Source organism: Colletotrichum karsti, assembly GCF_011947395.1.
Source record: "Colletotrichum karsti strain CkLH20 chromosome Unknown Scaffold41, whole genome shotgun sequence".
NCBI lineage: Eukaryota > Fungi > Ascomycota > Sordariomycetes > Glomerellales > Glomerellaceae > Colletotrichum > Colletotrichum karsti.
Genome location: NW_024065941.1, coordinates 123828 through 137203, shown reverse-complemented (window position 1 = coordinate 137203; position 13376 = coordinate 123828). Strand labels below are relative to the sequence as shown.

Sequence of the window (13376 nt, the reverse complement as noted above, 5' to 3'; positions counted from 1 at the left end):
CTCAGGACAGAGGATCATTGAGCATTATATACTGATGAACGAGCAGAACATGACACTAGTGATCGACCCGTGCCATCTCATGAGACGGAACTGCCCAGACGGGTTGGCATGTTCGATCCAAACAGCTGGGTAAACTCCCTCGTCTCGTCTCGTCCTGCCCAGCGGGAATGATCCGCCCCCTTCATGGGGTTGACCCGCATGATCATCGCATGGCACGCGAGGCCCTCGTCCGGGAAGATTCGCGAGTCAAACCTCGACTATTACAAGCGTACGACTATAAAAGTGGCCGGTTCTAGTTGCGAATACTGGCCCAATCAGGCAATTCACCGCCCTATTCTGCACCATGTCTACTACTTCATAACAACCTCGTACCATAGCCCTCCGTTTCAAGCTACGCGGATAGCCTGAGTCAGGAGCAGTAGTTTTGACGGGCCTTGAACCGGGGCACACCAGGGTCTGGTAGCCATGCATCTCATCACATTCGTCTGATGTTTTGGGTTCGGTTTGAAGGGCTCCCTTTTTTAGACTTTTCCAGCCCCAGACTTGGGGCAAACGAGCTGGGCCTCGTAAGCGGCTTCGTTCCAGAAGTCTTCCAGAACGAGAGCGATGAAACTAGACGCGACAAGCGCACCATCCCACGTGTCTCGGAGGGCTGCCTATTGGTTGCATGGCGGATATACGGCTACCATCTGGAGTTGCTGACCACACTACAACTATTAAGGTTTGTATTGTCGACAACTATCGAAACAGTGGTCTGTGTAAAATCGTGCAATTACTGCGAGTTAACAGCCTGAAAATATATGTGCGTTTGTTTCGCGGAACAGCCCATAAGTCCGGCTGACAAGAACAGAGGTCTGGGCCAGTGAGATGTTTTGCTGGTATCGATAATTGCCTAATTCGGTAAGCACTGATCAGGGATGGAGTTGTCGATGGAGGATGTAGTTGAACTCTGTTAAACGATCAAAGGGAAGTAACGCTCGGCAATAATTTGCCAGAACAAGGTTCAATAACAGGTCTTGGTGTTTTCTTGGTATGGGCTGTACTCAGTCTATCGACATGGTACACCGCCATACTCGAGGCCTCCGCGGGAATGAGAAGCTCGGCGGCTTAGATGAATCATGATTTATCAGCCCTTAAAGTGACCGTTGACTGAAGCAGCGGACGTTGCCTCGCTGAAGCGCCTTTTACGAAGGGCGCTTTCCATCGCTAGAGTTCATAGCCGAAGAAGTCGATACAGGACGTCTCCGTGGAACTAAAGGGGCAAGCCTTTTGTTGTACGGAGGTACCCTCTTCGCTCTTTTCCGGAATTGGGTGAGCGCGGGCCATGGATAAGCGGCGGAGATGAAATCTGTCTTGGCCTCGACTGGGGACTGTGGTTAAAGTTCAAACCAGTTCTCGTATTGCCCTGATTGTGAGTTGCAGAGTCGAACTTTGAGGCTTCCAAACGTTTCTGTGGCTGAGTCGCAAGGAGAGATGTGGTTCCGCGTAGAGGTCCAGACCTTCTTCAACTCTGGATACACCCGGGAATTCAGCCACGGCTTAGTTGAGGCATGCCTGCTTGATCTTGTTGTCCGGTCATATCATGTCCGGCTAATCGGCTTATTGAGCGGGCGTGTGTATCATACTATCTACTTTCTAACTAGCTATTGCCTCATGCACCAAACAACGTCCATGGATGCGTAGCAATGGCCGCGAGTGATATCAGAAGTTAAAATCTAAACTGAGAGTGGAATGATCGTAGATATTCTTCAAGGAAAACAGAGATGGAATTATCCATCGGTCACGCCGACATGTCCAGCTTGAACTAGTTAATCATTCAATTTTGGCAAGATATTAGAGCGATAGAGTATAGGGTGTGCTCTGCCGATTCAAAGTGAGAACTTTGTGTATCTATGGGCGTAGTAAGTCGTTGTGGGGTGAAAAGTCCATAACTCCAGTAACAGTGGCTTGGAAAGATTCCCAAACACAATGAAACATACCCTACTTGAAGAAATGAAGAGTATCTTGAGCTATGCTGCTTCAAGAATCCCGACGGTCGTGAGTAAATGAAAGCCAAGTTCTTAGCTTAACTCAGATCTGTACCCTCATTTCATAGCGATTGAGGGCTGAAAAACGTTCAGTGTTGTGGATGACAGCTTGGCACTCGCACAGCCATGTCATACGCGGCTGGGTACCAGCTGAACCCATTAAACTTTCACACATTCTAGTATGAGCAAACCACGATCATCGAGCCAAACGTACGACCATGTTCATCGGAGAATTCCAGACTCAGTCCGCTCTCCCAAAGATAGAGCAATGAGACCGGGGCCGGTCCATCAAGGCCGGGACCCCGGTCGACGCGGCGGCATCGTTGCCGCTTCTCCGCCGTACGGCCGGCCGTCTATGACTACTTCAATCCGCCGCCCGCCCCGATCAAACCATCCCTCTTGCACGTCTTCGTCCTTATTGCCCCTTTAATTTCTTGGCGTCGCGTTTATAAACACGTCTCGAGTCGTCCCGCCCAGTCTCCAACCAGGCATGGCTATGCAGAGACTGCACCTGCCTGAACTCCCCGCCGCCCGCCCACAAGTCCAAATCTTTTAAAAGAGATAAGGCCAGTATGCATAGGGCATCCGACGAGGGCCTTCCGTTCCCTTGATCATAAAGTTCGGAAACATCAACAACACGGCGTCGTCGCGATTCATTCTACCGAGCATACCCCGCTTGTCGGGCGCGAAAATGAGGGACAGCGTCACAATCCTCGGTTCCTCAATCAGTGCCAGCCGACGTCATTACGTTGTATTGACTATTGAGCAGCATTTCTTTTCTGAAATGAATCAAAATGAGGGGGAATCCGGGGTAATGAGGGGAAATTTTCCGCCATACTCATAAGCTCGGCTAAGGAGGATAAATCGATCGCTGAGTCGGTAGAACTCAGTTGTCAAGCATGATTCAGAACTATCCGGCCTCAAAACAATCTCAACAGATCAGACAAGATCGTGGTGGTCACCTGTTTCGCGTCATAGCGATCGAGATACCATGACTTTGGGCGTATTTTCAGAGATCTTTCCAACAATTGGAAGAGCTGGTCCAAGGACCGGGTCTCTTCGTCGCGGGACACTGCTTTTGGCAACATGCATCTTCCTGATCACCAGTTCAGTCAATGCTCAAGCGGCTCCTGACGCCTATCTGCGTACTCCGGTGCAGCGTCAGCTCGATTGGCATCGGATGGAGTACTACGCCTTCATCCACTTCGGCCCCAATACCTTCACCGATGAGGAATGGGGCAGGAGCCAGCAGCCGCCCGACGTCTTCAACCCAACGGCGTTGGACACAGACCAGTGGGCGAAGTCGTTCGCCGACGCGGGAATGTCGGGCATGATCCTCACAGCAAAGCACCACGATGGAATGGTGCTTTGGAACAGCTCCACCACCACGTACAAGATCGCCAACGGCGGCTGGGCCAAAAACCGCACGGCTGCCGGACTAGACGCTGACGTCGTCCGCATGGCTGCCGTCTCAGCCAAGAAATACAACCTCAAGTTCGGCGTGTATTTGTCGCCATGGGACATCCACCGCGACCCAGCCATGCCGAAGCCTTTGCTTAACGGGACCATCTATGACGAGCCGCAGATCTTTGGCGACAACAGCACCGGCGACTACAACGACCTCTACCGTCGCCAGCTGACAGAGCTGGTGACCATGACCCTACCGGATGGTAGTCCCGTCTCGCTCTTCGAGATCTGGCTCGATGGCGCCAGCGGCTCCAGCACCGTTCAAACGTTCGACTGGGCAGGCTTCCGCGACATCATCCGCGAACATCAGCCATCAGCCATCATGTGGGGACACCAAGGGGTTGACGCCCGCTGGGTGGGCAACGAAGACGGCGTCACGGTGCCCACGAACTGGCACACAATCAGCCGAACGCAGGACCAGGAGCGTCTCGGCGAGGCGGAGCTACAAACGGGCTTGCGCGACGGGCTGTACTGGACCCCAGCTGAGGCCGACGCCCGAGTCCGGACCGGTTGGTTCTGGCACGCCAATGAACAGCCCAAAACGGGACAGCAGCTCATGGATATGTACCTGAAGTCCGTGGGGCAAAGCGTGAGCCTTTTGCTTGACGTGCCGCCGGATACGACGGGACGGATGACGGAAGAGGATAACGTTGCCCTGATGGAGTTCAAGCGTCTTAGAGAAGCCTTCCTGGACCGGAGGTTGGTTACTGCCGACTCGGAAGTCACAGCCAGCAGCGTTCGAGGCGGAGACAACTCCACGTTTGGTCCTCAAAACGTCTTGAGCAACTCGACCGATACATACTGGACCATGAACGACGAGGAGCGCACCGGTTGGGTGGAGATTGATCTGGGCTGCAAGTCTCGTGTCGACGCCTTCATTGTGCAGGAGCATATCGCCCTGGGCCAGCGAGTTGGTGGATACGCAATCGACTACATGGTTGAAGACGCCTTCGAGACAGTTGTCAACGGTACGTCTCTCGGCTACAAGCGCATCGACAGGCTCAACGCCACGATAGAGACTACGCGCATTCGATTCCGGGTCACGCAGGCAAACGCGGTGCCCCTGATACAGAGTATTCAAGTGCTTGGCACCAAGACTTCTTAAATGTAGCCTAGCTTAGAACCTTGGATTGGAAAACACGATAAAGATGACTAGGATGTGGTCAGATCAGCCGTAACGTCTCGCGATGAGTCTTCAGCGCCCATTGAGACTCAACTGACAGCATATAACTTCTAAGCCCGTAGCCATCGTCGTTGTAATGGTCGTCAAAACTTTCAGCACTGCTCTTTGGGAGTATCGAAAAGCCTACCAAGCTATCTTGAAAATCAAGTTCCTGAGATCAACCCAACTACTATCGTTCGGCAACAGAGCACCGCCAATGGAATAAACCTTATAACTCAACCGGTGTCATTCTCAACTTACGTCGTATAATACTAGCATACACAGATTCGTCCTCTCAATCAACTATTGCGTGCTACAGCTGCTTGAAGGAACCCGGCTTCGAACACAAGCTACACTGAGAATCAGTGCAGGAGTGGTGTAGCTTGAGGTCTAATCCAAGCTCCAGGTTGACACGCCGAAGAAAGCCACAGCAGTCTTCACAACAAGGTCGACTTACTAAGATTGATCCCTGTTTAAGAGTGACTGGAGGCTCAACTTCCTTCAGGCGTGAAAGCCTTTCCCTATGGTACCTCTGTGCCTGCTGCTCCTCGTATGCGTCATCTGACAACTCTTCCAGGCTTAGTTGTATGAAGTCTCCAACCTCATGTTCAACTTCCTCCTCAACTTCCCAGGGCAAGAAAAGATGCTTGTAAACGAAAAAGGCGATGAGCTGCTTCTCTGCGTGGCAAGCATGATACTTTCCGCTGCATCCTTGATCTTTTTGGTTTGCCGGGAGCGAGTGGCCGACAAGCTGGCAAAGCCAGCGCACTTCCTCTGTCCAACTCCTACCCGAGACTTGAACATCGGAGTCCTCTTCATGAGTCCACCCACTCATAGCCGCAACAGCGGTATAGTTGGGGCCCCGATAGAGCAAGGCCACAGTCTTCCATTGATTGGGTACGTCAAAGGTGTGGATTAGTGCTAGGGACGTGTGTTCCTCCGGCGAACGATGGAATATGAAACTCGACGGGATATGACGTGCTGATTCGTGCTCCTCCAGGTCTTCGCCCAACAAACGGACAATCGTACGGCGGTCTCTGTCTCTCTCATACGTATTCTCTACGTAGACTCCACTACTCCAAGAATGACGCTCTTCGACGTTGTTTCGAAATGGCCTCGCGAAGTCTGCGGCTCGGAATGGTCGACCATGGGAAACACAAGAAATCGCTTTGTCGGCGCCGTACTCCAAAAGACATTCGACATTTTGTACTCGTCCCCATAGTGCGGCCTCCATAAGTGGAGATCGCCCGTCCATATTGATGGCATTTGGGTTCGCTCCTTTCCGTAGGAGAAGCTGAACCATTTCGGATGAGCTTTCGCATGCAGCGAGGTGAAGCGCTGTGTTGCCAGTTACTTTAATTTCGTCTTCAAGCACTTCGGCCACTTCGGTGGCATCGTCTTCGCTTCCAGATTCGTAATTGTTACGTGGAAGCCGAGAAATTCGACGAGCCTCAACACCGTGGAGAAGGATATCCGCGTCTTTCGACGATTCCAAATAATCGCGCACTTCTCCGACCCTTCCACAAACCAAATCGCTGACCACAAGAGCAATCCTCTCGGTCATGAGGCTATCGTTCTCGAAAACCTGTATCTTCTCGTTTGCGTCGGTCCACTTCTTTTGGTGTTTGTAGTCGTCGCTCGTGGGCTTCGAATCATCCTCGTCGAAAGCCTCGTAGTATTCACTCGGATCAGCCCTCGTGGAGACAAATATGCCTCTCTTTTTGTCGATCTCATAGCTCATGTCGCCCGAGCCCTCGTCAAAGGGGAATATGATTGTGTAGCCGCGAAGGTCATCCCCAGATTGATCGCAGTGCGATAACCGTCGTGGCGGAGGCTTATAACGGCCCTTGAAGCTGTGGCGGTGTGTTCGTTCACAATCCGGGCAGCGGACATAGACGTTCGAATCATCCCACCACTGCACTTCCGCTCGATAAGAGTGGCTTTTCATCGTTCCGTGAGATGCGGCGACAATTGGGCCTGCCAGCCAATCTTTGGTGAAGGGTCTTGGACGCTATGAAGCTCCCCAACCAGATCAGACGGGCTATGATGGAACTAAGAAGGAATTCTATGCCGCTGTAATGTACAGGCTATGGCGCTACAATAGAGTTGATAAAAATAACTCTCACTAAGATTATGCCCTCGCATTTACCGTCTCACTAACATCTAATGCAGTATCGATGATTGGTCAGAAAGCATTAGTCGCAATCGCAATTAGCCGCCATCAGGCCTCTCCTGATCCTAATTTACAAGCAGCGGTTTCCTTGTAGGTTGAGTTGGACTTGCTCCCAACACATGTTCGGCGCTTATCTTTGGACGCATTGCCATTGGACCGATCTTGGAATCAGAACCAATCGCAACGGGTAAGGGCTTCATGAATCAAACGACCCTTCAATTTGACTTCCAGTCCCCATAACACAACGGGGCGCTAGACTCCAACGACACGTACGGAAGATAAGAAACAATGCTCAAACAAGTCAATGATACATCGATCAGCCTTGTATCACTATGTTTATTCAAGACTTTGTTTGCCCTCCTGTCACCCCCGAAGTAATGACGAGTTTGATGACATGAGCCTGGCGGGATATTCGCCGCTAATGACCCAACAACCGTATTTCTCTATGGATGGAACAAACTGTCATCAGTCTTCTGTCTAGTAGTCTTTTTCTTCCTCCTCTGCCGTTGCTCGGAAAGAAACGACACTCGCTCTCTCCAACCAGATTCACGTGGAGGCTCGTGTCTCGGCAACCCTGAGTCGTTATGGTCCATCGTGGCCATCCAACTCAGCTTTTCCCCTTGAGGAGGCAAGTACGCGGCAGCGTCTTGCTTACTTGACTTCAACGTTCGCGATAGCCACGCTCTGATGAGATCCCATTTATACCCATACATAAATGCAAGCCCTATGACTCCAAAAGTGACTGGCAGAGCTGTGGACCAGAATATCTTCTGGCTGTGCTCCGTGTCTCTGATATCGGTAGTGTTCATCCCAAAAAAGCTCGTAACGAACGACCTAAAGGGCTCAGTCAGCTCTTGATGTGGCAAACTTCCAGATTGATGGGCTTACAGAGGCAGGAAAAACAGTGTCACGATAGTAAACACCCGGATCGCTTTTCCGTGACCCTCGTCAAGTATCTCGATCCTCTGCTTCGTTTCGTCTCTCAACGCCCGTGTTCTTTTTCGTAAGACCCAGAGAGCTCTATTGCGCTCGACAAGTCGCCGTTGTTGCCTGCGTACACATTTGCTCTCAAGTTTGAACATTGACTTCCTTTCTTTGTAGTAGAACCAGTCGGTGGTCGGATATCTGAATGTCAGTGGAGAGAACAGCTTCTGGTAGGCTCTCCATAGCCCTTGCTGCGAGGCAGCCACCAGCTGCAGAGCTTCCAACTCCTCCTCCAGAGCGTGTATCTTTACAAATGCTTCTCTCTTGGGCCTTCTATTGGTGTCGAACCGTAGTCTGGCGGTGTGGTTGCGGTAATGGCTGATGAGATCAAGTCTCTTGTCAGAGCCGCGGAAAAACATATTGTTCTGCAGGTTGCTGATCAGCGAGGCCACTAGGAACTCGGGTCCAATAGGTGCTATGATGATTCTATTCATATCACCCTTGCTAGTACCAAGAAGCATGATGTCATCTTTGGCGCGGTTGAGCAGTCCCCGAATCTGTTCCGCGGTTGTCTCCGCCGCTCTTTTGAGGTGTTCCAATCGCTTTTCGGCATGCGCACCATGGGTCAGATCTGTACGGAGCGCAAACCTGTTCATCCAAGAGAACTCTTTGGATTTCAAAACGAATAGGCGAATGATGCGTTCGAAGGCCTCAACCAGGCTACTAGGGAGATGGGGTCTGCTGTCGCTGTGGTTGAGCGAGCCATTCAAGCTAGTCACGCTTGTGACCAACTTGTGCAGTTCGTCTGCCCGTTCGAACATGTCTTGCAGATCAGAGACAAACATTGAAGTACTCTCAGTGTTTGAGCTGCCTAACCTTGTAACTCTCGGTTCCACATGCGAGCGTCGGTTCTTCTGGTATATCCAGACGAAGCAAGGGTCGTCAAATGGCCTGCCACGTTTCGCTCGTCGAGCACATGTCTTTTTCGCATGATGTTCATGCCAATGATCAAGAGCATCGTCTGGTGACAAGTATTCTCTCTCATCATGACATTCCTGACACCGATGGGAATCAGTTGTGTCATTCTGGCCAGGTGGTCCTTCGTGCGGAACAAAGGCAGCCGCAGAGGTCAACACAGACCATGCTTGGTTCTTTTGCGCGTCGGACATGTCTATCGACCAGCGAAGTCCCTAATGAATTTTAGCTGAGACTGTGGTCTCTAAATGGTTTGTAAGAGGATAAAGTCCGTCTTACCCGCAAGATCGAGTCGACCGACCCCCAGAACCGTCTACAAAGTGGATGCGAAACGAGTCCGCTGTTATTAGGGAGAAACGCAGACACGATTTTTCGAGAGACGTGGAGTAGTTCTGATGTCACAGAAGTACTAGTTTCCAGATTCATGTCTCCTATTCGGGAAAAGCTCCCTCTCGGGTCGAAGCTGTCTCGTGATGCTTCAGGTCGCAATGTGTTGAAGCTCCCGTTGTCGTCTGCCGGTGGTTTACCAAATTGCGCGCGATCTTGTGCTTGCCGAAGAAAAGTTTCCAATCGGTTTGTGACTTCGTCCTCGGTGCACTCAAAAGACGACTTGTACCACTTGCGAAACTTGTCCGTTTCAAATGAAGCGTTCAGGTCGTCTAGTAACTTCGTGATGACTTTCTCAATTTCGGGTTGAGATCTCCTATCATCGTTCCATGTCAGTCTCCAGGCAAGAAACGGAACAAAGTCCATCTCGGCCAAGTTTAGAGGGGGGAAGTCTGCGGAAAACTGATCGGAGTACAAAGATTGGCCGGCAATCGACTCTGCTCTTGATTTTGTTCTCGACCCCGTAAAGCGAGGAGTTCCCTGAAAGGTTTCACGTGGATCAGACCATCTCGCCAAATATTCGGGATCTAACGGTGAGTTCTGGGCGTAATTGATGTTTGAGCTCCAAGAGGAATTTCGTCGTCGTCGTTTAACGTGAATATCCAGGGAATAGGAAGATTCAGTGCCAAAAGACGTGGACCGACCCATCCTTCGAAACGGCATCGTAAATCTTGTCTCTTGCGGATTGTTCCAGAGCCAATCCTCTCGTTGAGTAGAAGGACCCCTGGTCTTTGAAATATGTGCCCTGTTAGTACACCTCGCTCGAGGTTCCATTGCTTGAGAGTTATTTCCCACCGTTTCATTTTGCCGTATTGCGCTTTCTCCATGATCCTCAAGTCTAAAAAGTTCAGGTGCCTCAGTGAACCTTGGTTTCTCTCGGGACCCAGCGATGCTCGCTTGTCTTGATCGAGAGCTGATCTCAGATGGGGACGTGGTCAAATCAACCGTCCCGTCGAGTGACGAATTCTCAGCGCCCAAGTGAGAATCAAAAGACAGGGTAGAAGTTTCACTTTCATCCGCGTCTTCACCATCGTCTCCATCGCCATTGCCAGAAACATTGTCGTCTTCGTTGCCACTGTCGTTCGCATTGTTGTTGTCGGTGTTGCTATTGTTCTCGTCGCAATACTCCTCATCATCTTCGGCAACACCATCAAAGTCTTCTGGCGGGCCGGTACCATACTCCCACATCTCAGGACGCACAACCATTTGCATGTTCAGCTCAGATCCTCTGAACTCAGACCGGAAAGAACTGTCCAGTTGTCATTCAAACTGAGCTTTTGAAATCATAAAGGCTGGTAATCTTACCTTCGGCGCGAGTACCTTCCACTTCCAAGACTGCTTCGGCTGCTTGAAGTAAGAAGCTTTGCGGAAAGGGCACGAAACTCCTCGTTCGGTGTTCGATTTACCGCATTTTTATCGCGAAGGCCAAACACGTAGTCTTCGATCACTCCTTCAGCAAGCAGGTTCAGCCACGTGTCTGCTGTGATTAACATCCCGGCCTCATCAACCAACACGTAGTCTGTAACATTCCATCTGATCTGACTCTTCACTGCCAGTTGTATGGCATGCCTCAGAAAGTCCTGGGACACTCAGTAAGACTGCGAATTTGGGGAAAAGGGGATGACCAACCACATATTTACAAGTTGTACTTATAACCACATGATACCGGCACATATCTTTCTCGTCGATTAGACGGATTGTGTACGTTCCTGTCGGCGATGATGTCTCATCAATCGTGATGAGATTGCGTTGTAAATCTACCGCGGGTCGCTCTGAGTAAGTGATGATCAAGTCTGCAGCGATCGTAAGTTGTTAGAAGGCGATGGCTTTTGCGTCTAGGTATTGAAAGGTTGCATCATACCAGAACCGAGGACTAGAGTCCATATTTGTGAGACTTGTATCGAGGATGGCCCCATACCCTCAACACGAACTCTTTCAGCCCCGCCACTGGAATCGTGAGGGGCTCCATCGTCGTAACCATATAGTATCTCCCGAAGACTTCGCGTGTAGTGATTTCCGTGGTATCTTTTTCCAGAGGGCTTGTCTGCCAGGACAGCGAATGGAGCGGAGGTAAAGTTAACTGGCTCAGTATCGGACACGTCTTCGTCGGGGTATCTCCCAAGGCTGCTGTTGTATCTGCCGATGTATTGAATCATTGAACCAGACTCAATGTAGGCGCCCGTTTCTGAAAACCTCTCGCATCTAGCCGTAACTTCTGTGAGGACTGTGGATGCAACTAATTTCAAGGACTGAGTTATGAACGGGCAGTCTCTAACAAGGGTCTGTAAGTGTCAGTCTGGGACCAAATCAGCAATCGAGTTAGAAATACCTTCAAAGTTTCCATGTTCAAAGACTGGGTCTGTACGTGACTGAATCTCATTAGCTTCGCCATGGTTTTTGGAGGCCTGGATTTCTACTTACAGCCATCTCATACGAACCAGAGACGGGTCAGCCATTCCGAAACCGTCGTCATTCGGACAAACCAGGGTAATTTTCTCATTGCCGGCGCGATCCATGTAGAACTCCGCGGCATGTGCTGAGTAAAGTTGTGTCACAGCACCGCCTATGAGACTCGAGTTCCTCTGATTCCAAGCCATCATTTCCCCAGAAGTGTTGTTCATGATGTTGTCCGTGAAATCTTTTGTGTTCTCGAGTGTCAGAACTCCGGAATAGACCACTGGGCCATCAATATCATCAAGCTCTTCTTCATCCAACGTAGATTCCAAATCATCTTCGCCTTGTTCATCGCCATTCATTCGCGGATCTGGAGATTCCGGTGCCGGAGCGTCCACATTTATCCAATTAAAGCTTCGTTCTCTGCTTTGACGTTCCGGTTCCCACGCGTCGCCATTTTCTGAACTTCCTTGCCCGAAATCACGGATGTGTTCGCTCAACCTGAGGAGTTCCTCAATGAGATCGGGCTTGAGGGCTAGTTGCACAATGATGGTGTCGCCATCCTCGGCGAAAGGGTACCCAAGCTCGATGAGTGCGCGCCTGGACACGATACCTGCAGGAATCCGGGTTGTGCCTCTCTCAGGGCGGGAGCCTCGATGGAAAGAATTGACACTAGGCGTTGGCGATGAGGCGGGGGAGTCTGACCAATCTTCGAAACCATCTTCCTCAAAGCGAATCTGTTTCGGCTCGTGCGCCATGATAGTCGTGCAAACACCAAACGCGAGGAAGGAATTGAGTATCAATCGATGGGCCTCTTACCCATTCGCTAGGCTTCATAACGCGTCGACTCCGCAAGCACAGATTGTAGTGTTTCAAATGTTCAATTAACTCTTGAGGCATTTCCCCTCAACAAAATAGCAGCAATGCAGGAAGGATCCAGAGCCTTGTGCTTACATACCTCCTTCGGAGCTAACTTCAGCTGGCGATCAGCCAAGCAAGGGTCACATGCATCATGACGCAGCTCGCCTTCAGCCCACCTCAGCGATCACCAGAGTGGAAAACCTTTCGCTTTCACCTCGACCTTTGACGACTTGCAGATTTATGCTGCTCCTACAGCACAGACACGCCGTTCATGATTGTACGTATTTCGTAGTTGAGAAGTACAGTATGATAGCGGACCGGGCACAAGCGATATTCTAAAAGCACACATGACTCTATAATCAAAAGACACTCAATAGATAGGAAAGCAAAAAGATACTCAGAAGCTAAATACAGCCATAGGCTTAATAACGAACGACACGCCGGGCGAGACCCACACCTCCGGACGGGACTCCGAACTTGAGTGGGACCACGGTGCTAAAGTCCGGAACTCGGAGCTTGGCAGCCTCTGATTGCTGGTCTAGCAGTGCTGTTTAAGTATGCTTCTAATGCCAAAGTGCAGGCAGCTTAATAGCCTGAAGTTAAAATCATAAGTTAATATAGTTAGAGATTAATAATGCTAAAGACTCTTACTTGATTTTATATGTAACAGTTAAGTAGATAATACTATAGCTACTAGAAAACGCTTATAGACTTTTAATAGATTTTTTATTAAATTACGCTTAACTTAAACTATTAATATATAGCTCTTTATACTATTAGATTAAGGGATAATGAGTTAAAAGAAGGGTCTTCTAGACCTATCAGGCTGATATATATGTAGCTAGAGGGGTAAACGTGTGGTGTGTTAGGCGCACTCCTCATCTACCTGCCAGCTTCGGGAGTTGGCGTCCGTCCTATCCTTGTTAGACCCTGGCTCCATGCTGATCTCTGCAAGCTGAGCGAAGTCACAGGGTAGAACGGTTTGTGGGACTTAGGCCCTCAAGGT

At 50.3% G+C, this 13376-nt stretch overlaps 2 protein-coding genes across 2 annotated transcripts; one reads left to right on the top strand and one right to left on the bottom strand.

Moving 5' to 3' along the window:
• Positions 1-3207: 3207 nt before the first annotated feature.
• On the top strand, positions 3208-4599 carry CkaCkLH20_10529 (calx-beta domain protein; the record flags this gene model as incomplete). Its single annotated transcript, XM_038893243.1, has 1 exon — positions 3208-4599. One exon carries the CDS (start codon positions 3208-3210, stop codon positions 4597-4599), a length of 1392 nt encoding a protein of 463 aa, XP_038741358.1.
• A 1116-nt stretch (positions 4600-5715) lies between these two features.
• On the bottom strand, positions 5716-12267 carry CkaCkLH20_10528 (uncharacterized protein; the record flags this gene model as incomplete). Its single annotated transcript, XM_038893242.1, has 7 exons — positions 5716-5994; positions 6185-6409; positions 7888-8576; positions 10126-10364; positions 10421-10695; positions 11445-11484; positions 11537-12267. The coding sequence occupies 7 exons, from the start codon at positions 12265-12267 to the stop codon at positions 5716-5718; spliced, it is 2478 nt and encodes an 825-aa protein (XP_038741357.1).
• Positions 12268-13376: the final 1109 nt, after the last annotated feature.